This window comes from Lithobates pipiens, unplaced genomic scaffold (genome assembly GCF_037356315.1).
Source record: "Lithobates pipiens isolate NorthernLeopardFrog02 unplaced genomic scaffold, aLitPip1_a1.2 Scaffold_23, whole genome shotgun sequence".
Taxonomy (NCBI): Eukaryota; Metazoa; Chordata; class Amphibia; order Anura; family Ranidae; genus Lithobates; species Lithobates pipiens.
In genome coordinates this window covers 292,206,384-292,229,635 of record NW_027507785.1, presented here as the reverse complement: position 1 = coordinate 292,229,635, position 23,252 = coordinate 292,206,384, and the positions used below count along the sequence as shown (strand labels likewise).

General features: G+C 41.0%; 1 protein-coding gene across 3 annotated transcripts in view; it reads right to left on the bottom strand.

Moving 5' to 3' along the window:
- Positions 1-23,252, bottom strand: part of MCOLN2 (mucolipin TRP cation channel 2) — an 82,813-nt gene that overhangs the window by 49,072 nt on the left and 10,489 nt on the right. For 2 of the 3 annotated variants that reach the window (XM_077450332.1, XM_077450334.1), the window contains exons 2-6: positions 13,341-13,503; positions 5,958-6,131; positions 2,587-2,737; positions 1,416-1,509; positions 1,241-1,337 (exon numbers count right to left, since the gene is read on the bottom strand). In XM_077450332.1, coding sequence (XP_077306458.1) covers positions 1,241-1,337; positions 1,416-1,509; positions 2,587-2,737; positions 5,958-6,131; positions 13,341-13,503 — 679 coding nt within the window. Of the gene's footprint in view, positions 1-1,240; positions 1,338-1,415; positions 1,510-2,586; positions 2,738-5,957; positions 6,132-13,340; positions 13,504-18,794; positions 18,983-23,252 lie in introns of those variants that run through there. The other variant, XM_077450333.1, reaches the window with a different exon arrangement.

Below are 23,252 nucleotides of genomic sequence, written 5' to 3'. Positions count from 1 at the left end.
AACACTGTCAGGCTGATATATGGGCAGTGAGGGCAAGCTATTGTCCCTCTGAGTCTGTTTTGTAAAACATATCTTTTTCCCATGGTGGAACATCTGAAGATAGTCGTTTAAATGTAATGTAATTTAACTTAACTATTATCCTCACTCTATCCTACAGTCGCGAGCAGTTCAGGTTGTAGCTGTGTTTAGCTATATGTCTTTACTGGTACTGTTTGTTTGAGCCGGGGTATGCCCAGAGCCTCTATATTGCAACTCCTTTGTCTTCCAATATGGATGAAAAGTATTTAACCACTTCAATGCTGGACACTTTCACCCCTTTCCTTCCCAGGCTAATTTTTATTATTTTTTGATAAAACACAATTTTCTACTTTCTGTTTTAAAAGAAATTCAATCACATCTAATGTCATAAATTTAAGCCAAAATGTATTCTGCTACAGTTAAGCATATAATAATTGGTATGTCTGATCAGACATATGTACGCAGGTTAGATGTGTACAGATAAGACGTGCGCAGATGATCATTGGGAGATATGATTTTACTGTTACATGTGAGGGGGAACAGGTGTTTTTACTATGTGGGGTCATTGTGATCTTACATTGTGTGGGGACACTGGGCCGGTGATCAGTGTGTAAAAAGCGTAAAAACCGCTCATATTCACTGACCACCGGCTGGCTTCAGCGATCCGCTCTTCTCTCTTCACTGACAAATTCCATGTGAGGAGAGCCGATCGCCTAGCAACTGGCTCTCTATTTACATCACATGATGGCTGTGATTGGACACAGCCAATATGTGATCAGGAGAGCCAATCGCAGAGCCCTCCTGCCGTTTGTAGATGCGTCATGTCCAGGTGACACGATCGCATTGGGATCGTGCCATTGCGCAATCTCCTTCCTTCTGAGGGATGTTCCTGAACGTCCACTTAGAAGGAGGAAGCGCCCACCTGGCTGTATATGTGCAGTGGCTGGGTGGGAGGTGGTTAAAAATTGGAAAAAAAAAAGAAAAAAAAAAAAAAAAGGGAAGAACAGGAATTCAAACCCCTTTCCACCCTCTTCAATGCTAGGGAGAAATGTTGTGTTGGCCACATTTCACTTAGAAAACCAGCTGAATGCATAATTTGACTATGGTGTTAATTACCTTTAAGTACCACAGCATACAACCATTTTATAAACATAGCATAGTACTAAGGGTATTTTTATATTAGACCAAATGGGTTCCATACCAAATGACACTCGAGACTTGCCTTGTTGTGAAACATGTAGCAATCTGGTAGCTCCCGGACCTGTATGGTTTGAAGGTCAATGCCATTCAGCCTGAAGGAGATCTCCACTTTAATAAGTCTGCAATAAAAAGAAAACGATAGACTTTATACGACCGATATAAAAGCGCTTTGATAAAAAGAGGCAAAGGTTCATTACCTGTAGAACTCTATGCTGAAGAAGGACGAATTGGCCAGTAGCAGGTCATAGGAGTTGTCGGTCATTAGCATTTCCTGCGATATGTGTAGACATTCTAAAAATCACAGAGAACATCAGAACACAGACAGGTGCACACATACAATGTACAAAAGAAAGACAGCCTGGACTTTGCAAGTACTCATTGTGTATTGTTGGAGAATTTGAACTTGGCTTCAGCCAGGTTATAAGAGGGGCAGTGGTCATGGCCTTGTTCTCTGAGCTTCTCTAGCTCAGTAAAATTCAATAAACAAATCTAAAACGTGTGCAAGAGATGTCCATTATTGTATTAAGCGTGGAAAACTTGGGTTTTCCCCATACCCAGCCAATTTGTTATTGGCAAGAGATAATAGTAGTTCACAGGGATTTGGATGCTAAGAGGGTTATATAAATGGGTTTGGCTGACAATCATGAGTGATGGGTCATATGTTAAACAGCTTCCTTGCATACATCAAAATGGTATAAATATATCCCCGAAATGTAGCACACTTCTATTAAGTGGTCATGCACAATATATACATTCAATGAACTTGAATTATATTTTCCCCACACAAGATAGCATTCTGGGTTTTCTACAATAGTATATGTGCGAATGTTTGTGTGTAGGTGCTTCAAAAAGGCCAGGCTGAAGTAAACCGTGGATTGCGTCAGCATTAAAGAAAAACCAAGCATCTTAGAGCTGTGGCAGTTTTACTGAACCATAGCAGTGCTCTAAGATCTACAGACTTTTTTTTTCCCCTAGATTTGGGTTTGAATGTCTGTCAAAGTCTGGGTCCCCATTTGGGAAAGTTGATCTCACCATTTGACCGGTTAGACATTTGCAATGGATAAGAAAGTAAAAAAAGAATACTTAAGTACAGTTGTCACTGAAACATGAGAGGAGAGTATCCTGCGTTGAGGACACCTGTTCCGACTGTCAAAAGGTGGGATGTCCCTTAATTTTGGGAAGATTTCCACTACGTATTTTATATTCAAGGACAGAAGTGCCAAGAACAGTCACTGATGGTGACAAATAGCAATAATAAAAAATAAAAAAAAACAGAGATGCTCAAATACTTCCCCATTCCATCCAAAACTGAACATTTTTTGATGGAGTGGGAAGGCATATGGACACCAGTAAACCAACATAAAATACCTGTCTCCACAGTGGGGTCTATATAGAAGGTGTCATTGGATGGATGGATGGACCCTTTATGATAATGCTGCTTACAGATCTTCAGCCCTTTCCTCTTCTCATTATTGTCATAGCTGACCGTGCCAAGTGAAAGATTGCCAATGTGACGGTACTGCCAAGAGAGACAGGAATAAAAGACCAGTAACAGTAAAGAACACCTTGTCTTTGCAAAATTTAAGTTTGTACAAGAAAATTAAATAAATAAGAAGGACTTAAAAATTGATCCCACATAAAACTGATGATTCGTTTTGGAGACTATTTTTATAGGATAAATCACTAGTTGACAACTTTTTTCTTCTTGCTGAAAGCAAATATGTAGCCAGATAGACAACTTAAATAACCAGGATTATACCTTTACTGTTACAATTCACTAGCACAGTTCCCTGAATAATTCCAAATTCTGGGTGTAGGCATACCCACCCTTCAATAAATTGCTTGGCCTCAGCAAAACAGTACTGAGCAGGGACATGTGAGAGGCAGGAGGAGAGGACTATGCAAATATAGACTTTCAAAAAGTTCCAGTAAAGAGGTACATTCCCGTTTATTGAACAATTTTTATAATGCTTAAAATGATAATGTCTTTATTTTTATTGCCTTTACAGATTTGTACTCAAAATTGTTATACAAGATTTACATATTTTACATAATTTATTCTATCCGATAAAATAATCCTTTGGCACACTGACTACTGTATATGCATAAACTATTCTTAGAATAATTACACAAAAAAATATATTGTGTAGATTAGGTTGTCTTCTTGTAGCCCTGATAAAAGAAAACCCTTTGAACCCAGAGTCACGTATGCTTTATTAAATGCAACAGCTTGTAGACGTTAAATATGTCTGGTACTATCCTCCTTCCACAGACCAGTGCTATGCTACCGGCCAATACTTCCTGAACCACAGCCTAAAATGGAAATCTTTTTCTAGACCAGACCTAAAATTTTGTTGGAATTATTAGAACAAGTGATCCAGCACCTTTGATGCAATTCGTGACCAAGTCATGATTTTATTTTCTTGAAGTGACTTTAATTCTTCTTCTGCTGCCTTTCTCCATTTATTGGCTTCACATTTTGGCAGTTATTTTAGGTCTTCCCAGGATGTTGGTTCAAGTATGCTGGGTGTTTTGACAGCGTATGACAGCTTGCGGGGCGATATCCCCTTTGTGGTCCAAGTGGATCTTCTGACTTCAAGTTCAGCAGGGTCTTGTGGGGAACTTGATTTAGACATTGTGAGTACCACCTCTTGTTCTTACTCCTGCAAAGGTTCGCTTTGGCTTTCTTTTGTGAAAAGCTCTAGCTTTCGCTACTCAGCTTTCCAGATAGAACAGTCCCTTTTTAAGTGACATATTCTAGCGTCAGCTCCTGCTCGAGTCTGGTTTCTAAAGTGTTAATGAGAGCAGAATATGTCTCAGGACGGCTGCAGAGGAGCAGGGCAACAGTATGGTCATCTTTGATGTCTTCTGCGATAGGGTGTAGCCACTCTTTAACCCCCAGCATAGCTTTCAAGTGGTCACACATTTTGCTGGCCTTCTTATAGTCTCATCTTATACAAATTTCTTAGCAAAAACAGTTTGCCATTTGGACTTGAATGCTCATGCAGTTTTTTACAATGAAGTCCAGATACCTTTGGCTGTTTTCTCTTTTCTTATGTGGATAAGCTGGTCATCTTCCACTAGCAAGCTTATAAATCGCTTTTGCTCGTCTATCCCTCCTATCCCAGTCCTCCATATGTGGGTCTATCTGTATTAAGCACTTGCCACAAGTCATCCTTGCCGAGAAACACTTCCAGTTTAAAGTTCCAGAGCTGGTAATTGGCATTGTTCAGCTTTGCTATATGCAAACTTCACATCTGAACTGCTTGCCATCTTTCAGCTGCTTGTATACAGTGTACTCACAGACTTGCTGTACAAACTGAGTTGCAGAATTCTCTTTTCAGTGCCTGGGTGCTGCTGGGTTTGTTGGGTGTGCTGGGCCCATAACCTATTAGCAGGTTATTGAATCATTATGCGCTGGAAGCTTGTTGTATGCTGCAGAGCACCTTTATTTTTGTGGATAAATACATCACTTGCCTTTTACAATAGAACAGGAAGAGAACAACAAACAAGTGCACAGAGAGGAAAGCAAACACTTCCTCTTATTACATTACCATAGAATACACACTATAACACTGCAGTGCCACCTGCTGGATAGAAAGGTATAATGCATGCAGTATTGTTTAGTATATTTAAGTGCAGATTGCTGTTCTTGCAACACAAATGACATTGGTCAAGTCTTTGTTCAATGTACTCAAGATTTTTCGTGTAAACTTCTGTTCAAAAATCTTGTAGCGCTCACCTCAGAGGCTCTGCTGAGAATGACACAGGTTTCCCTTACCAGTTCAGAAGCTACCAGGCCCAGAAACCAGCTCTAAACATACCGACAAAATAAGATTCAGTCTAGGGATGTCTTTTTGTAGATTTGTTGCAGCGCTTTAAACAGGAGCGAGGCATGCGGGTGCAGAATGCTCCAGAGCATATACAGGACAGATTATTGAGCAAAAAACCTTTGTTGGAGGTAGAGGGGATATCCGGCCAATTGATTCTTTGTACGAGCAGTTCCAGTCCTTACAGCAACCTCCGGCATTAATCCTCAAAGCACATGTGCACCTAAGGTCCTACTCACATAGTCCAAGGACAGAAGTCATCCACCCACCTTCCACATGGGCTGCTCTCCAGAAAATGTCTTTAAATCTAAGTTCTTCCAGGTTCTCAGTCAAGCACATGCCGAGGCATAGCAGCAGCTCCTCAAAACACTGGTTACCTCCCAGTAGCCCTTGGAGAACAACAATCTCTGAACAAGCTCCCCACACACGTTCGATAAAAAATGTATAACTCCAGTGGCTGACCTTCCTATTCTACTGCATCTCTGGAAGCTTTTTCCAGAGGCAGACAGTAGCGATCAACTACTAAGCTTAGGGAAAAGGTGGCCAGACCTAGAAAATAGACTGTTGGCCCAATGAGTGCAGCAGAGCCAAAACGACATTTAGCCTGACTAGGAGAGGTACAAACTACTATTGTATGGCCAGCTTATGGGTCTGCTTTCATTGGTATTGTTTGCCTTGCTCAAACCCCCCCCCCCCCCTCCACCCACCTACAGCCCTTTCTTTCCAGCCTTGATGAGAACCCTCTCTTTTACCCTATTCTTTTTGGGTCCCAGACAAGTATTTCTGACATGGTCAAGAATTTCTAACATTGTACGTCAGGAGCCTTCCTATTGAACCATGAATGTCAGTAATGTACATGCACCTCCAATAGCAAGTATTTTACAGTACTGTACATAACACCTTATTTACCTGGTCAACCACATAAAACATACTGGTGTAGAAATCTTTCTGAGTGTAAACTGTGAGGCTGTAGTCATCTTCATCTATGCCAGTATATCCTTTGAGAAACAAGTGTTTGAAGGCCATTGTGTTCTCTTCCTTGAAGGAAACCACTAGTTGGTTGCTCAACCCAAACAGAACCAGCTGAAAAAAAAGAAGAAAACAATTCAGAGGAATGACAATGCATTAGAAGCGTACACTCATTTTAGGACTACAATGTTCTCAGGCTTTTAGTCCCAAAGAGCAATGGGATCCCTTACTATTGGCTGTAGAAATTCCTACATTACATTACATTACATTACATGTTAGATGCTGGGATGAAGGTAGACCAGTTGTGGAAAAGTTGACGTTTTTAAAAATTGTGTAGCTCTCCCGTCTTTACTAATGGAGCTACGAGAATATGGGAAAATATCTAACTTTAGAATAAATTATGGAAAATCAGAAGCAATGGGGGTAGAAATAGATTTGCCTCAGCTACAAGCAATATCCACGCAATTTGATTTTAGATGGACGAATTCATATATAAGTTACTTAGGAACAAAAATGTCAAAAAATCTAAATGAGCTGTTCGAACTTAACTATATCCCACTGGTAAGACAGATCAAAAGTGATCTTCAAAAATGGGACAAAGATTTTTACATGGTTCGGGAGAACCAATATTATTAAGATGAATGTGATGCCTAGACTGTTATACATAATCCAAACTATACCGATTAAGATTCCTCCAAGTTTTTTTAAGGATCTTAGATCAAGATTTATGAAGTTCATCTGGGCTGGGAAACCAGCAAGAGTACGTCGAGATATTTTAGTACTCCCCAAAGGAAAAAGGAGGGAATAGGACTCCCAGACCCAATAAAATACCAGGAAGCTTCACATTTAGCCAGAGTAGTGGAATGGTGTAGGCTTAAAAACGAAAAACCGTGGATACAGACAGAACAAGCAGCGATAGATATCCCATTGGAAGGATTAGTGTGGATTCCAGATACAGAAATACCAGTAGGAGTGAGAAAACATCCAATACTAGGGGAGACATTACGAATAACTAAAAAAGAGTATTCAGAAAAACATCTATTTCAAGAATTCCCAGTCCGCTCCTTCCCATCCTGGGTACCCCAGCATTTCTACCGGGAATAACAGATCCAAAATTTAAAACAATACGAGACAGAGGCATGAGCAGAATTTGTCATTTCTCGGTAGGCAATCGGTTAATGACTAAAAAAGATATTGAAAAAGGAATGACATTAGGGCTAGATCCCTTCAGAATGAGGCAATTAGAAGCCTTTATTAGATCTAAATCAAAGGTATACGTATAAATAAGGGCATTGACTGAGTTTGAAGAGATCTGTTTGAAAGGAGAGGAACTGAGACATTTGATGTCTTATTTTTATAGTATGTTAATAGAACAGGAGACTCCACAAGAATTGCCCTTTCTGCAGGCTTGGGAAAGAGACTTAGGGACTACGTTCTCCCCAGAACAAAAGGATAAGATGTTGCTGTTTAATCAAAAGGCCTCGATGGCAAGCAGATATCAAGAAGGGGGATATAAAAGATCCTCATTAGGTGGTATAGAACACCAAAAGTGTTACATCAAATTTACCCCCAGATATCAGAGACATGTTGGAGATGTCATGGAGCACAGGGAACACTACTACATATATTTTGGGAATGTCCAAAAATTAGAGTGTTCTGGGAGATGGTAGCTGTTTGTAACTATTGTAAGGATTACAGGAATTGACCTGGGAGATAAACCGGCAACTTTTCTGTTGCTGGACATCCCAATGGCAATAGAAAGATTCAAAAATTCTTTGCTGAGACACTTATTGATAGCAGCAAGGGTATGTATTCCGGTTCTGTGGAAAAAAAAGCAGCCCTCCAGCTAGAGCACAGTGGTTTCAGAGAATTGCAGAAATCCAACAAATGGAAAATTTAACAATGACAATGAGAGATCAAGATGAGAAATATCAGAAGATTTGGGCTCCATATCTAAATTATAGAGAAAGTATGATGTAGAACATTTGAAATATGATAGAGCAGGCGGGTTGTGGGGGGGGGGGGGGGGGGGGGAGTTATATTTTTTAGTTTGTTTATTTATTTATTTTTCTGGGAGGGAAGGGTGAGGGATGGGGGAGGATGACGTGGAATTGAGGTATGGATTGAAATATTATAAGACATAGCTGTTAAAGAAGTTGTAGATATATAACGAAATGTAATGTGAAATCTATGGAAAGAAAAGATGAAAAAATAAAGAATTTATAAAAAAAAAAAAATTGTGTAGCAATATTCAGGGAGCTTCACGGGTATCACAAGATGCTCTGGATGCTTTTATTATAGCATCAAAAGACACTTATGAGCAGCTTTATTTGGCTACAATTCATTTAATAGGTTTGGGAATACAACAGTTACTCTAAAATGGAACAAAAGTATTTTTAAGTTGTGGTGATCATCCACATAGGGAGTGTATTGCTTGCAGTGGGCCAACAAAGCATAGTTTTGCATTGCAAGAATGAGGAAAAAAGGCACTAACAACTATGTAGTGCCGCAAAGCAGGAAGCAGAGCCTACAATGAACTTATAAGGCTGCCCTATGTACACACTATATGGGCAAACATTTATGAAAACCTCAACAACACACCTACACTATATAGTCAAAAGGTAAGTGGCCCTCCCTCCAAATTACTGGAGTTTTGATGTTTCCAGTGAAGAGTACTGGTAATGCTATTGCATACAAAAGACATTTTAGACTATTATGCACTTCCAATCTTGTGAGCAACAGTTTGGGGAAGACTTTTCTGTATTACCAGGACTGTGCCAATGTCAGTTCCATAAAGACACGGTCTGATGAGTTTGGCCTAAAGAAACTTGGCTGACCTGTGTATCGTTACCCCATAAGGCCGCTTTCACACTGGGGTGATGTGGGAGCCGGTTGTAAAATGCAATTTTTAGCGGCGTTTTACTGCCAATTTCGTGGTGCTATTTGGCCAATAGCGGGGTGCTTTTCCCCCCTGCTAGCAGCCGAGAAAAGGCTAAAACCACCGCAAAGTGCTGCTGCAGCAGCGCTATGCTGGCGGTATAACCACGCTGCCCCATTTATTTCAATGAGCAGGAGTGGTGTATACACAGACCCAAAGATGCTGCTAGCAGGATTTTTATTAGCGTCCTGCAAGTGCACTGATCCAGTGTGAAAGCCCTCAAGGCTTTCACATTGGAGACACAGGAGCGGCTCTTTCAGGGCCTTTTGCAGGCACTATTTTTAGCGCTGTAGCGCCTGCAAAGTACCCCAGTGTGAAAGGGGTCTTAAGGACTTAGTCCCAAGCACTGCAAAAAGGCAGCCAGGCACACAGGAACAGTCCATTCACTCTGGCTCAGAAGTCCGTCTAGTCTTTGTAATTTATTGCTGAAGAAACTTGTAACAGAAGACACTTCTCAAATCAGTTGCACAAGGACAGTTGGATTAGTACAGTCTGTAGGTACACAGCTGAAGACCATGCAGGAGCATATAGCACACGGTTGTAGACTAGGACACTTTGAATTCTTGCAGTTGGGGATCACGAGACAGTATGCATCACAAATAGGCAGGCAGTTCAAGCATCCACAGCTGGAGACCAAGGATAACCTGCAGCACAAGAATTAGACTCTACCCACAGATCCTGGGGGTAGAGAACAAATGCATGTCCATAGGAGAATAGTCCAGCAGCCAGTCCAGAGGAGCTCCAGGGGCAGAGCGCCCCCTGAAGCTTGCAGATCAGTTCCCTCCAACTCACAGATCCATCTCCAAAGTGGGGAAAAAGAATCTCTTCAGGGATCCAGACTATTTAACAGCGGCCCAGCCACCATCTGGGTACACCTCCCCAGGCCCTGATAAATATTCAGGTTGGTTATCTAAATTCTCCCTTCCTATACTCCAGAAATTTCTTCTAGAGGCAAGGGAAACAAACTCCCAGCCTGTGAAACCCTGAACAGATAATAAAAAAAAAAAAAAACAATCACTGCTCCTATGATTACAGAGCAATCCAGAAACTACATTTATCTAGCAGCCCGATGGCCCATACACAATCATAAAATCGTATGATAATCTGATTGTTCGTACATAGCTTTTGAGAACCAATCACAACAGTTCATCCGATATTATCCGATGGGACAAGCCCAAAAAGGTTTCTCGCATGATACCAGATCGTACAATTTTAGTTGAATCAGTACAGTTGTCGTTCAAAAATACAATTTAAATACAAATACGCATTACATCACTTCTGAATTTTTATTCTGTCATACGAGAATTTTTGTAACTTTAGTAAACGTCCCATGTTCGATATGAGACCAGCATGCCAAAAAACAAAAACCATGGACGATCATTATTGTGTGTACCAGGCATAATTGAGAGGGTGCTACACCTGTCTGAAGCACTTACCGCAAATCTACTGAACACCATTGGGATGAAGTGCAATGCCCATTGTGAGCCAGGCCTTCTAATCCAACATCAATATCTGAGAAATTAATTGTGACCTCTTGTAATGGAAAACCGTAATGAAGATATAGAAATTTGTACCATCATCCAGAAATCAAGTAGTATAAAAATTGGGAGCTCCCAATTTATATACAACATCAATAACTGACCTCACCTACAGTGCCTTGATAAAATATTCATACCCTTAAAATTTTTCCACATTTTGTCATGTTACAACCAAAAACAAATGTATTTTATGTGATAGACCAACAAAGTGGCACATAATTGTGAAGTGGAAGGAAAATGATAAATGGTTTTAATTTTTTTTTCAAATATCTGTAAAGTGTGAAGTGCATTTGTATTCCATACCCCTTTACTCGGATACCACCCCCACACCCCCCCCCCCCCAACTAAAATCTAGTTGAACCAATTTTAAAGCTTTGAATATCTCACAGAGCACTGTTCATTCCATCATATGAAAATGGAAAAAGAGTATGGCACAACTGCAAACCTAACAAGACATGGCCGTCCACCTAAACTGACAGGCTGAGCAAGGAGAGCATTAATTAGATAAGTAGCCAAGAGGCCCATGATAACTCTGGAGGAGCTGCAGAGATCCACAGCTCAGGTGGGAGAATCTGTCCACAGGACAACTATTAGTTGTGAACTCCACAAATCTGTCCTTTATGGAAGAGTGGCAAGAAGAAAGCCATTGTTGGAAGAACGTTATAAGTGGATCCGTTTGCGAGAAGCCATGTGGGGGACACATCTAACCAGTGCACCTTCTGCCACATGTTTGCTGAAACCAAAATTTAACTTTTTGGCCTAAAAGCAAAACGCTATGTGTGGTGGAAAACGAACACAGCACATCATTCTGAATACACCATCTCCACCGTGAAACATGGTGGTTGCAGCATCATGTGTGAATGCTTTTCTTCAGTAGGGACAGGGAAGCTGGTCAGAGTTGATGGGAAGGTGGATGGAGCCAAATAATGGGCAATCTCAGAAGAAAACCTGTTAGAGTCTACAAAAGATTTGAGACTGGGGCAGAGGTTCACCTTCCAGCAGGCCAACGTCCCTAAACATACAGCCAGATCATCGTTAGATCAGTGGTCCCCAAACTGTGGCCCTTTGCTTGCCTTTATCTGGCCCTTGGGGCACTTTCCCTCCAACTGATTCAACACACTATTCATCCCACTGACACCATCAATGGGACTTACTTGCTGCTATTAACATCAACAATGGGGCACCATTTATCCCATTGATGCCAACAATGGGCACTATTCCTCAAGCTGACAACAATAGGACACTATTCTTCCAACCAACACCAACGATGGGGCACGATTCCTTCCCCTGACACCCAATGATGGGGCAATGTTCCTCCCACTGACAGCACAGTGGGGCACACTTCTTCCCCCTAGTGCATGTACTAGGTGAAGGAATTGTTTGCATTGTTTACTCCCACTGATGCCAGGACAAATTCTGCTCCCATTGGTCACAGTCTGAAGAACAAGAAACTGGCCTTTTTTTTTTTTTTTTTTAAAGTTTGAAGGCCTTTGGTTTAGATCAAAGCATATTCATGTGTTAGAATGGTCCAGTCAAATTCCAGACCTAAATCCAATTGAAAATCTGTGGTAAAACTTGAAAATTGCTGTTCACAGAAACCCCCCATCCAATATGACAGAGCTTGAGCTATTTTGCAAAGAAGAACGGGCAAAAATGTTAATCTCTAGATGTACAAAGCTGATAGAGACATCCGCAAAAAGACTTGCAGCTGTAATTGCAGCGAATGGTGGTTCTACAAGTATTGGGGGCTGAATACAAATGCACCCCACACTTTTCTGATATTTGTAAAAAAACAAATAACACCATTTATGATTTTCCTTTCACTTTACAATTATGTGCCACTTTGGGATTTTATGTAATAGATCAACACAATAACACACATTTACGTTTTTGCTTGTAACATGACAAAATGTGGAAAATTTTGAGAGATATGAATACTTTTTCAAGGCACTGTATACTCTTGGTTGAGTAGGCACAAATTTCTACATACACACTTCCAACATCTTAAAGCTGAAGAAGTTTAGGAATGGCATCTTGTACATAATTACATTGGTTCAGCTTGGATCAAAGTACTGTATATATTGGCGCATAACACGCACTTTTTTCCCCTTAAAATCAGGGGAAAATCGCGGGTGCATGTTATACGCCGATCCTCTGCGATTGCTGATCGATTTTTGGGCTCTGGGCGGGTTTGAGCCGCCTTCGGCCCTTCTCGGCGGCTTTCGGAAAACCGCCGAGAAGGGCCGAGAGCGGCCGAAGGTGGCCAAAAGCCACCGAGTACGGCCGAAGGCGCCATTTTTAAAAATAAAAGCTGACATTATCACTGAGGGGACAACGATGCACAAGACTGCAATGACTGACAGGCTGCAAATGACACCGACAAGGCTTCAGATGGACACTGACAAGGCTTCAGATGGACACTGACAAGGCTGCATTGATGGGCATTTGAATTAAGTTTTTTTTCCTTACATTTCCCTCCTAAACTTGGGGTGCGTGTTATACACCGATAAATAAAGTATGTATGTGCCAAACCTGAGGGATCCCTGAATGGTGCAGGGGAGTGTTCACAATGCACAGGATGGGAAACTACAATGATTTTTAGTTTCCATGGGGGTCCCACTGGTATGCCCATGTTCAGTTTATCTGCAAAGTTATTGAGAAGACGTATTCCCTTATAATTGATTAGCCAGGGATCAGCGTTTGACACAAACATCCATTTTTATATTTGACAAAGAAGCCTGCACATAGCAGAATATGCATGGTTTTGGAACACCCCCAAAGCAGGAGTCTGCTGGCAGTTTGCTGGTCATAAGTAATAAAATGAGAAAGAAGTCATAACTTTATCACCTGTGTTGTTACCATAACAATTTTGAGAACCTGCAAGGCGAGTTTCCAGGGCATCTGGCGTCGAGCCCTGTACTTGTCACATGGGCTCATAAAATAGAACTTCAGATCTTCCTTTAACTTTATGCCTTCCCTCTCCGACCCCTCCTGTTCCATAGAAGAAACTCTGCAAAAAAAACAAAAAATGAAAAAAAAAAAAAAAAAAAAAACAAACACACACACACACACACAATAATTAAATTGTATCTTATAGAATTTTACTAAATTTGGTCACATGTAAACTTCATTCTCTACAGCACTGAAATCACATTCGTTTTTACAACTAATGGCAACAGTCACATTGCAGAGTCTTCACAGTGAAGATCGGTAGGTTTTTGATTCCCTAAGGCAGAACTGAAGTCAAATATCATAGCTCTCAACTGTCCCCGATTTGTCCCTCATTTTGGTCTGATCTATATAGATGTATATAAATGTATTTTTTTATCAAAGTGTTTTCCAGCACTAAACCTTTCATCCGATTTCTAAATTGCTGCATTTGCAATTTCCAAAAGCTATTATGAAGGAATAGTAGTGGTAAAAAAAATAAATAAAAAAATATATATATATATAATAATAATAATAATAAAAAATAAAATAAAATAAAAAGCACTTTTGCGTTTAACCATTTTTTTTGTACAATTCTCCTTTAAGGGGGCGTGGCAAGAGGTATGTCCTATGCCTGCATACTTTTGCCGATAGGTGTCCCTCATTCCCATCTCAGAATGTTGGGAGGTATGAAATATGGTGCTAACAGCTTATAGTTCACAGAGTGAGCAAAGCAAGGTACCATCAGAGCGGGACAAGAACCTATTTATTACACAAAGCAGAGGTGGTCAAGGATACCGTGGTGGATAGGCATGGCATGTGGACTTTGCAAGAAAAAAAAAAAAGGCAAGAATTAAAGTCTCTAAGCCCTTAATAAAAAAAAGTAATATACAGTAAAACCTTGGTTTGAGAGCATTTTGACAGGCAAGCAAAATTTTTAAATACATTTGACATAGTTTCATAGTTAGTAAGGTTGAATAAACACACCAGTCCATCCAGTTCAACCTGAGTGAGTGTCTACTATTGTCCCTATCCCTGTACATTGCACCTTCACATTGGTCCCTACCCTCAAGGAGCCCACAATCCAAGGTCCCCATTCATATGCTAGGGCCAATAGTGGACAAAAGCCAATTAACCTACCTGTATGTCTTTGGAGTGTGGGAGGAAACCGGAGTACCTGGAAGAAACCCACACAGGCACAGGGAGAACATGCAAACTCCAGGCAGGTAGTGTCGTGGTTGGGAATGGAACCAGCGACCCTTCTTAAGGCTAGACGAGAGTGCGAACCACTACACCACTGTGCCACCCTATGATATACAAGCGATGTCTTGATATACAAACAGCGTCATTATGGCTCTATGAATTTTTTTGGCACTTTGGGGTATACTGTTTATAATACAAGATAGCACACTCGGATTGGGTAACAATATTAAGGCTATTTTTTTGTTTTTATTTTCATGTTTTTTACCACTGAATGTCCAAAACTATTTTATCACAGTTAAACAAATAGATCTCCATTAGCAGAGGCAGTTTTTTGGGGTATGGGTCAGGAAGCCCTGTATCCCCAGCAGCCATTTTAAATGTTGTACCTTCATTAAATGTAACCATATTGCTACACTTAAGCCTCATACACACGATAGGACTTTGTACAAACTTTCACTTGGATTTTTGTACAAAGGGCGTCGGCCCTGAACTTGTATTGCATACACACAGCAGGACTTTTTCAGCCAACTTTCACAAAATCACGTGGTTTTTCTGCTCTTTACCGCCACCTTTGGTCAACTTCTGTAATGTTGTCTGATCTTTTGCATTGGTTCTGAGCATGCCTGTTTGTACTTTGTACAAAAGTCCTATGGTTTTCTGTACACACGATCAGACTTTGCTCCATCGGACTTTTGTTGCCAAAAAGTTTGTCCGTTCGCACAGCCAACAAAAGTCAGATGAAAACCAAAAAAGTTTGTCTGATGGAGCGTACACACGGTCGGACGTTGCTCCAAAACAGCTAATTTGCATGTTTGTTGTCAAAAAGTCTGATCGTGTGTATGGGCCTTTAGAGGCGCCTCTCTTCTCTTTTATACTCTTTAGCTCATGCTGGAATTTGCTTCTAATCCCCTTGTGGAGGCTTCCATTTGTGGATGGACATTTTATGGTTACACAACCTATCACATTGCTATAATCTTTTTATATGGACTATAATCTGAAGGACTATAAATGGTTGTGGAACGAATCATCTGAGTTTTCATTATTTCTTATGGGAAAATTTGCTTTGATATACAAGTACGTTGGATTACAGGCATGTTTCTGGAACGAATTATGCTCGCAATCCAAGGTTTGACTGTATTCAGCTTTCCAGACCTTAGATGTGGTAACTGCATTAGTTTACTTTTTGTCCCTATTCACCTGGTGATCTCCTCACAAAACTCACCACACTTGGCTATAGACTCAACACTCCCCTAACCCAATGCATCCAACAAAAAATCTCCTTACCACATTCTATCACAAAATTCCTCCACAATATTTGTATTATGCATGGCATTTAAAAACCATGATAAAATTATAGAAAAAAACTCCTCGCTCATACGGAATATCTCCCCAACAAATAAAATTGGGATCAAATGGGTTTCCAGCCAACATATATGTATATACAGAGTGTTCTATTCTATAATACTTGGACCAAGTAAAGTGTCCTTTAGGTCGAAATTGAAATAATAGCATTCTCCATAGGTCCATGCCATTTTCTGAATCTTTATGTATAAATTAAAGAGGAACTGCAGTCTGCTTACATAATTTGTAATAAAAACCAAACATCTTTGCCAGTCTGAAGCTTCCCTCCAACCACTTTGCATATTTTATATATATACACACACTGATTCTGTACTTGCCAAATATGCTGGAAATCTCCCTCCACTAAGTCTGGCTGCAACCATTTTAACTGTAGGCAGCTGAAGCTGCTGCCTGTTCACTTCCTATATTTATACAGACACACACCTCCAGCTCTGCAGCTCTCATTGACCTTCTTATGACTCATCCCCCCTCCCTTCATGGCAAACTCTCACAAAAGTGAGCGAGAGCTGTGCATGATGATATCATAAGCCTAGACCAATGACCAGACAAGAAACAGGAAGTGGGCTGTACATGGTATTTACTGGCATAAGAAAAAAAATAAATAATAATAATAATAATAATAATATCATCCCCTGGGATCTACAGGACTGCACTTTCAAGTGCAGTTGCAGTGCAAGGTGGATTTGCCTTTCATAAATAACCCCCATAGGATAACATTAGGGAAGTTCAAGGAAAAAAAAAAAAAAAAAGCCTAAAACTTAATTTTAACAGCAGCAGTGAGTATATAGATGTACAAAAGGGGCTCACATACTGCGGGGAGTGATCTCTTTGAATTTGCAACATATATGCCACGACAGCTATAAAGGAATATGCTACATTTAAAATACTTTCAGTGCTGCTGGCATCTGTTCCCTTAGTGCTGCTTCTCAGAACTTCCAGTCTTCACAACAATGAGTTAAAGTGGTTGTAAACCCTTACAAACCACTTTGACCTACAGGTAAGCTTAGATTAAGGTTTACCTGTAGGTCCAAGAAATATCTCCTAAACCTACACGGTTTAGGAGATATTTGCCAAAATACAGGCAACGCAGTCTACGGCGCATGCGCTGTAGACAGCAGCGCGCAGAGTGGCGGCTCCCGTGCGCATGCGCGGGAGTGACGTCATCGCGGCTTCGACGAATGACAGCGGCGGAGCAGCGAGACCCACCGAGAAGATGGATGCTCCGGACTACAGGGGATAGCGGTGACTTTGCTGGCTCCTGTGTCAGGTAAGTGACACATAATGGACTACTATGCAATGCATAGTAGTCCATTATGCTTTACCTTTGCAAGGAATCAAAGAGGAACTAAACTCATCAGGGTTTACTTCCTCTTTAATAGCGGACAGTGCAGTGGAGAAGCAGAGGACTTTGTCACCCCAGGCTACAGGCTGTGTGTTTCTATTAATGCACACAGTGTAGAGAGGGAAGAGAAAAGAGCCACCTTAAGGCCTGATTCACACCTATGCAGGATGCAGTTTGCATATTCCAGGTGCATTTAGCATTTTTTCAATACCCATTTTTTATCCATTTAAGTTTATGGAACCAAAAACCAGAAAAAAGTCCCTGGCCCTTTCCATAAAATGCACATATGTGAACTACATCCATAGGAAACCATATTAAATGGACTGTAGTGCGTTTCTGCAAAACTGAAAACGCACAAAAAAAAAAAAAAATATGTATAGGTCTGAACCAGGCCTTAAACAGGAGACCTAGAGCAGTGGTCATGGCACCAGCTTAAGGCTGGGTTCACACCGCTGCGGGGGGGAGATCCGGATGTGATTCGCACCGCAAATCACATCCGATCTCCGTAGCGATGCGAGTTCAGCCATACAGATAGTATGGCTGAATTCGCATCGCTCCCGCAGCAAACTCGCACGGGACCCTTTTTTTGGTCCGCAACAGAATCGGATCGCATGGGGGTTCACACCATGCGATCCGATTCCTGTGCGAGTCGGCAGATCGCACTGCGATATGCGGACGGATCTGGGGGTGTCATTAACATAACATTGACACTCCCAGCCGTCCGCATAGGGCAGTGTGAACTGCCGGCGGGAGGTGTGTGATGCGGGAAAACGCCGCGGATTCGCGGCGTTCCCGCATCGCAGCGGTGTGAACCCGGCCTAAACTGGAACATAGGCAAGTATAAAGGATAAAAATAACTTAGCTGCTGAAAGTGCGTAAAAAACAAAAAAGAACAAAATCAACAGTAGCAGATTGGTTGAAGAGATCACGGATCTGCTGCTATAGCATGGAACCCTTGCAGGCTGAAACGCTGTAGAATCTCTTGCCAACAAGGAAACAACACCAGCAGGATGCCGTCGGTGCAACATGGCCATTGTCCTACAAGTTGGCAGTGTCAAATCCTTACACACATCCAGACAAGACCTTTAAACTATGGTGGCCATACATGTATTGATTTGTGATCGATCTAGGTATAAATGATCACAAACTACGCGATTCATTATGAAATAAAATCAAACACTGCAACACATATGGTATCAACTGAAAGTACAATTACAAAAAAAAAAAAAAAAAGGATCATTTAAATTAATCTCTAATTAATAATTTGTTTTCTGACACACGCGCAGATATTAAATTCGACAGAAAATTAGGCCAAAGCCAATCAACGTTCCAAAAAAATTAAATAAGTAAATATCAAAATTTAAGTACAGTTTTAACGATTCTTATTCGATTCAATTATTTTAGTCACATTGAATAATTGATTGGAAGACCATATGAATTAGGTATGGGGACACCTTTATACTTACTCCACAAACAGCATGTCCATCTTCAGGATCGGGAACTGGGGAGAGGAGCATTAGGAGAGAAACTTGTCGTGTTCACTGTGTGTGGAAGAGTCCAGCTGTTTGCACAGCAGATACAGCTAGTTTTCGCCCTTTCCCAGTTTATGAGAATGGGAAGGAACAAACCGCCTCACAGGGTTGGCAGAAGGACTTGAAAGATTACAATCTGTGCAAAGGTAAACTACAGTGTGCATGAATACACCAAGCCGGATATTCCGCATAGACAAGTCGTATGCTATTTGTTTGTCTTCCTGGCAATCATTGCACACGTCCATTGTCTTCACAGTCAGCTCTCTGAGCAATGAGATTTTTTTTTATAATATAAAATTATATAATTTTTTATTTACTTGGGGGGGGGGGGGGGGGGGGTTACTGTCTTTTCTTTATTCTGGTTTTTGGCTGGAACAATGTCAAGATGGACTCCCTGTCTTCCACCAATATCCGTTTAAAAGACGACAAGGGGACAAGTTTTCCAATTGCAACTACTTTACTGTATCTTCAAGTATTGTCAAATCATCAGCTACCGTATACAGTTACGAGCATCCCTGCTCTTCCTCAGGCTGTCTGGCTATGTGTGACATACTACAAACACCTCCCTCTTTAAAAATCAAACACAGGTGAGTGTTGCCCCACAGGGGTGTCCCATGCTTCCCAAATTGAAAGCACACGGAATAAATTAACCCCATACAAACTTCACAATTACCCATCTGTTACCACTAAGCCACTTCTAACACAATAAATCCAATCAGTGGCTTTATCAGAATGTAACAATCATATAGGGTCATAAGGGTGTTTACAAAAAAACAAAAGAGAAAAACAATACGATTTTTAACTCTTCATATCAAAAATATGTATCGATAAAACATACACAATTTTTATAATCGCCTAATGCGAAATTTCCATCATGCATAGAAATGTAATCATGGAATAATCAAAAATTATCAAAAATAATCAATCAAAAATTCTGATCGTGACTTCATCCCATTTTCATAATATGTCCCATTTCTCCCATACATCAAGATGCAATTCTATCTGAAAGAGAACATGCAATATAGTCGCTAGCTAAATCATTCATAAAAAAAAATTACAAATCATAATCTCTATTAATTCCATCCGGATATAGGGATCATAATCTGTTAATCCACCAAACTTCTCGCTGTCTAAGTTTCAGTATTCTATCACCCCTCTTATCTTGGGGAACCCCCTCAAGCACCATGACTCTCAGGTCTGAGTACTGGTGTCCTTTTTACAAAAAATGCCTGGATATAGTCAAACCTGGCCGTTTCAATCTTAAGGTGCTGCGATGTTGTGCGATTCTGTCTCATCTTCTGGCTAGTTTCCCCGACATATAATAGTTTGCAAAGACAAATGAGAATATAGATCACACAAGAGGATTGACATGTGAAGAATCCCATTATCCCGACCCTATCCCCATTTCTGGGATGGATATAATGGTCACCGTTCAGCATAAGTTTGCACTGAATGCAATTCAGGCAGGGGAAACACCCTTTCATTTTCTTGCCCAGAAACGTGGTTTTTGATATGTGTTCTCTGGGTCTATATTCTGATCTCACCAGTGCATCTCGCAACGTTTTATTTCTTCTAATGGCTTTAAATGGTGGTTGTTTAAAGACCTCGACCTGTGGATAAGAGCATTTCAAAAAGGGGCCAGTGCTTCCTGATAAGTCTAAACACATGCTCGTTATAGCTGTCAAATTGCATCAAAAATGGTAAATCGCATTGTCTGTGGTCTATGTCTTACTGGAGCTAAATTCAATCCTTTCTGATCTATTCTCTTAAATTCTTGTGAAATAATATAAATGGGATATCCTCATTCCTGCACATATCTTTCATTCTTATACTCCTCAGTAAAATCTGACTCCTTATGATTGATTGTAACATTGGGGGGGGTGGAAACTGTCATATAGTAGTAATTGGTTGATGTCTGTTGGCTTAATATATAAAATCAGATTCCACCTCATTGATAACAACGTAATTCCGAGTATCCAAAAATGGAACTGATTCACCCCCAATGTTTATTTTCAATTGTATCCAATGGCAAAAATTGTTCAATGTTGCATCGAAGGCTAATAGAGATTCAGTGTTGCCCCTGTTTTGTTACATATGGTGACCCATCACAGTTGGCTACCCGCTGGACTGCACATGCGCGACGCCGCCGTATGCGTTCCACCACTGAGTCCAAATTCAAGCCCCGCCATCCAAGTGGACATAGAGTTTGATTATATTTATGCCAAGCGAAGCATGCCCGAAGCGTGGCGAACAGGCCTCTATTGGAACGCATATAGTGGCGTCGCACATGCACACTCCAGCATGTAGCAAAATGTGATGGGTAGCCGAATGTGATGCGACACCAGGCTATATGGCAAAAACATCATCAATATAGTGCCAGCAGGTGGCGCAAGGACTTTTAAATAACTCATTCTGAAATATGGTGCTCAAAATCATTCATAAATGTACAGGGATATGGCGGGGCAACATTCAAACCCATCGCAACTCCCTTCAGTTGCACAAAAAACTGATCTTTGAACAGAAAGTAATTTGATAATATGATTTGAAATAGTTTCTCAAAAAATGACATTTTCACATCAAAATACTTAGCCAGGTTTGCCTGTATCCAGGCAGTTTTTGAAAAAAGGACACCAGTACTCAGACTTGAGATTCATGGTGCTTGAGGAGGTCCCCTGAGATAAAAGAGGGGGTGATAGAATACTGAAACTTAGCGAGAAGTTTGGTGGCTTAACAGGTTACGATCCCTATATCTGGATGGAATTAAAGCGGTAGTAAACCCGCTATTTTTTTTTTTTTTTTAACACCTGCAAAGCAAAAGGCATAATGAGCTAGTATGCACCGCATACTAGCTCATTATGAAATACTTACCTTAGAACGAGGCCCCGACATCTGGCACGATCCACGCCGAGGGAGCCGACATGCTCCCTCTGCGTTTCTTCCGGGTATCGCGGCTCCGGCGCTGTGAGTGGCCGGAGCCGCGATATCGTCACTCCCGCGCATGCGCGCGGGAGATTTCTTTCCGGCCGCCGGTGTTCTGCCTAATAGAGTCCGCCCATCAAATGGTGTCCGCTCCGTACTGCGCAGTACGGAGCAGACGAAGCTTCGGAAAAACTCCGAAGCTGAACGGCGCCTGCGCCGTGAGTGGAGGTGGTAGCCCCACCATCCAAGCGGACATAGGGTTGTGAATTTTAGAGGGCCCCTTGCGGGCGAGCTTCGCTCGCCACGCTTCGGGCTCGGCCTCGCTCCGCTCTTTTATTCTAACTCTATGTCCACTTGGATAGTGGGGATAGAACCTGGACTCACGGCGCAGGCGCCGTTCATCCTCGGCAATTTTCGGAATCTGTGTTCCTGCAGGGGACACTATCTGATGGAGGACACTATTTTACAAGACACCGGCCACTGCCGGATTTTCAGGCCGAGAATCCCCTCGTGCGCATGCGCCGCTGCAGTCAGCGGCGCATACCGAGGGGGAATATCTCCTAAACCGTACAGGTTTAGGAGATATTTTTTTTACCTACAGGTAAGCCTTATTATAGGCTTTCCTGTAGGTAAAAGTTACAAAAAAGGGTATACAACCACTTTAATAGAGATTATGATTTGTACTCATTTTTAGGAATGATTTAGCTAGCGACTATATTGCATGTTCTCTTTCAGATAGAAATCGCATCTTGATGTATGGGAGAAATGGGACCTATGGAATGATGGACGAAAATGGGATGAAGTGACGATCAACATTTTTGATTACATTTCTATGCATGATGGAAATTTAGCATTAGGCGATTATAAAAATGATTGCATACATTTTATCGATACATATTTTTGATATGAAGAGTTAAAAGTTTTATTTATTGTTTTTCTTTTTTTGTTAACACTTTCCCTTTTTTCAACATATGACCCCATTTGATTGTTACATTCTGATAAAACCACTGATTGGATTTATTGTGTTAGAAGTGGCTTAGTGGTAACAGATCGGTAATTGATTGTGAAGTTTGTATGGGGTCAATTTATTCTGTGTGCTTTCAATTTGGGAAGCATGGGACACCCCTGTGGGGCAACACTCACTTGTGTTTGTAGTATGTCACACATAGCCAGACAGCCTGAGGAAGAGCAGGGATGCTCGTAACTGTATACAGGAGCTGCTGCTGATTTACATGATTTGATTACTTGAAGATACAGTAATTGGAGAACGTACCTCCTCGTCATTGTATATATAAATATATATTTTATTTATTTGTATCTGGCCAACATAGGCCAGCTTTGGCTTATTTTTTAAACTACTTTACTCTGCAGATGCTTTGTATTCATATTCCTTGACACAACCAGCAAGAAGAAAAAAGGGGCAGTGGTAGGCAACATTTAAGGAATGGAGGGGCTTTAAACGGTGGCCCCTGA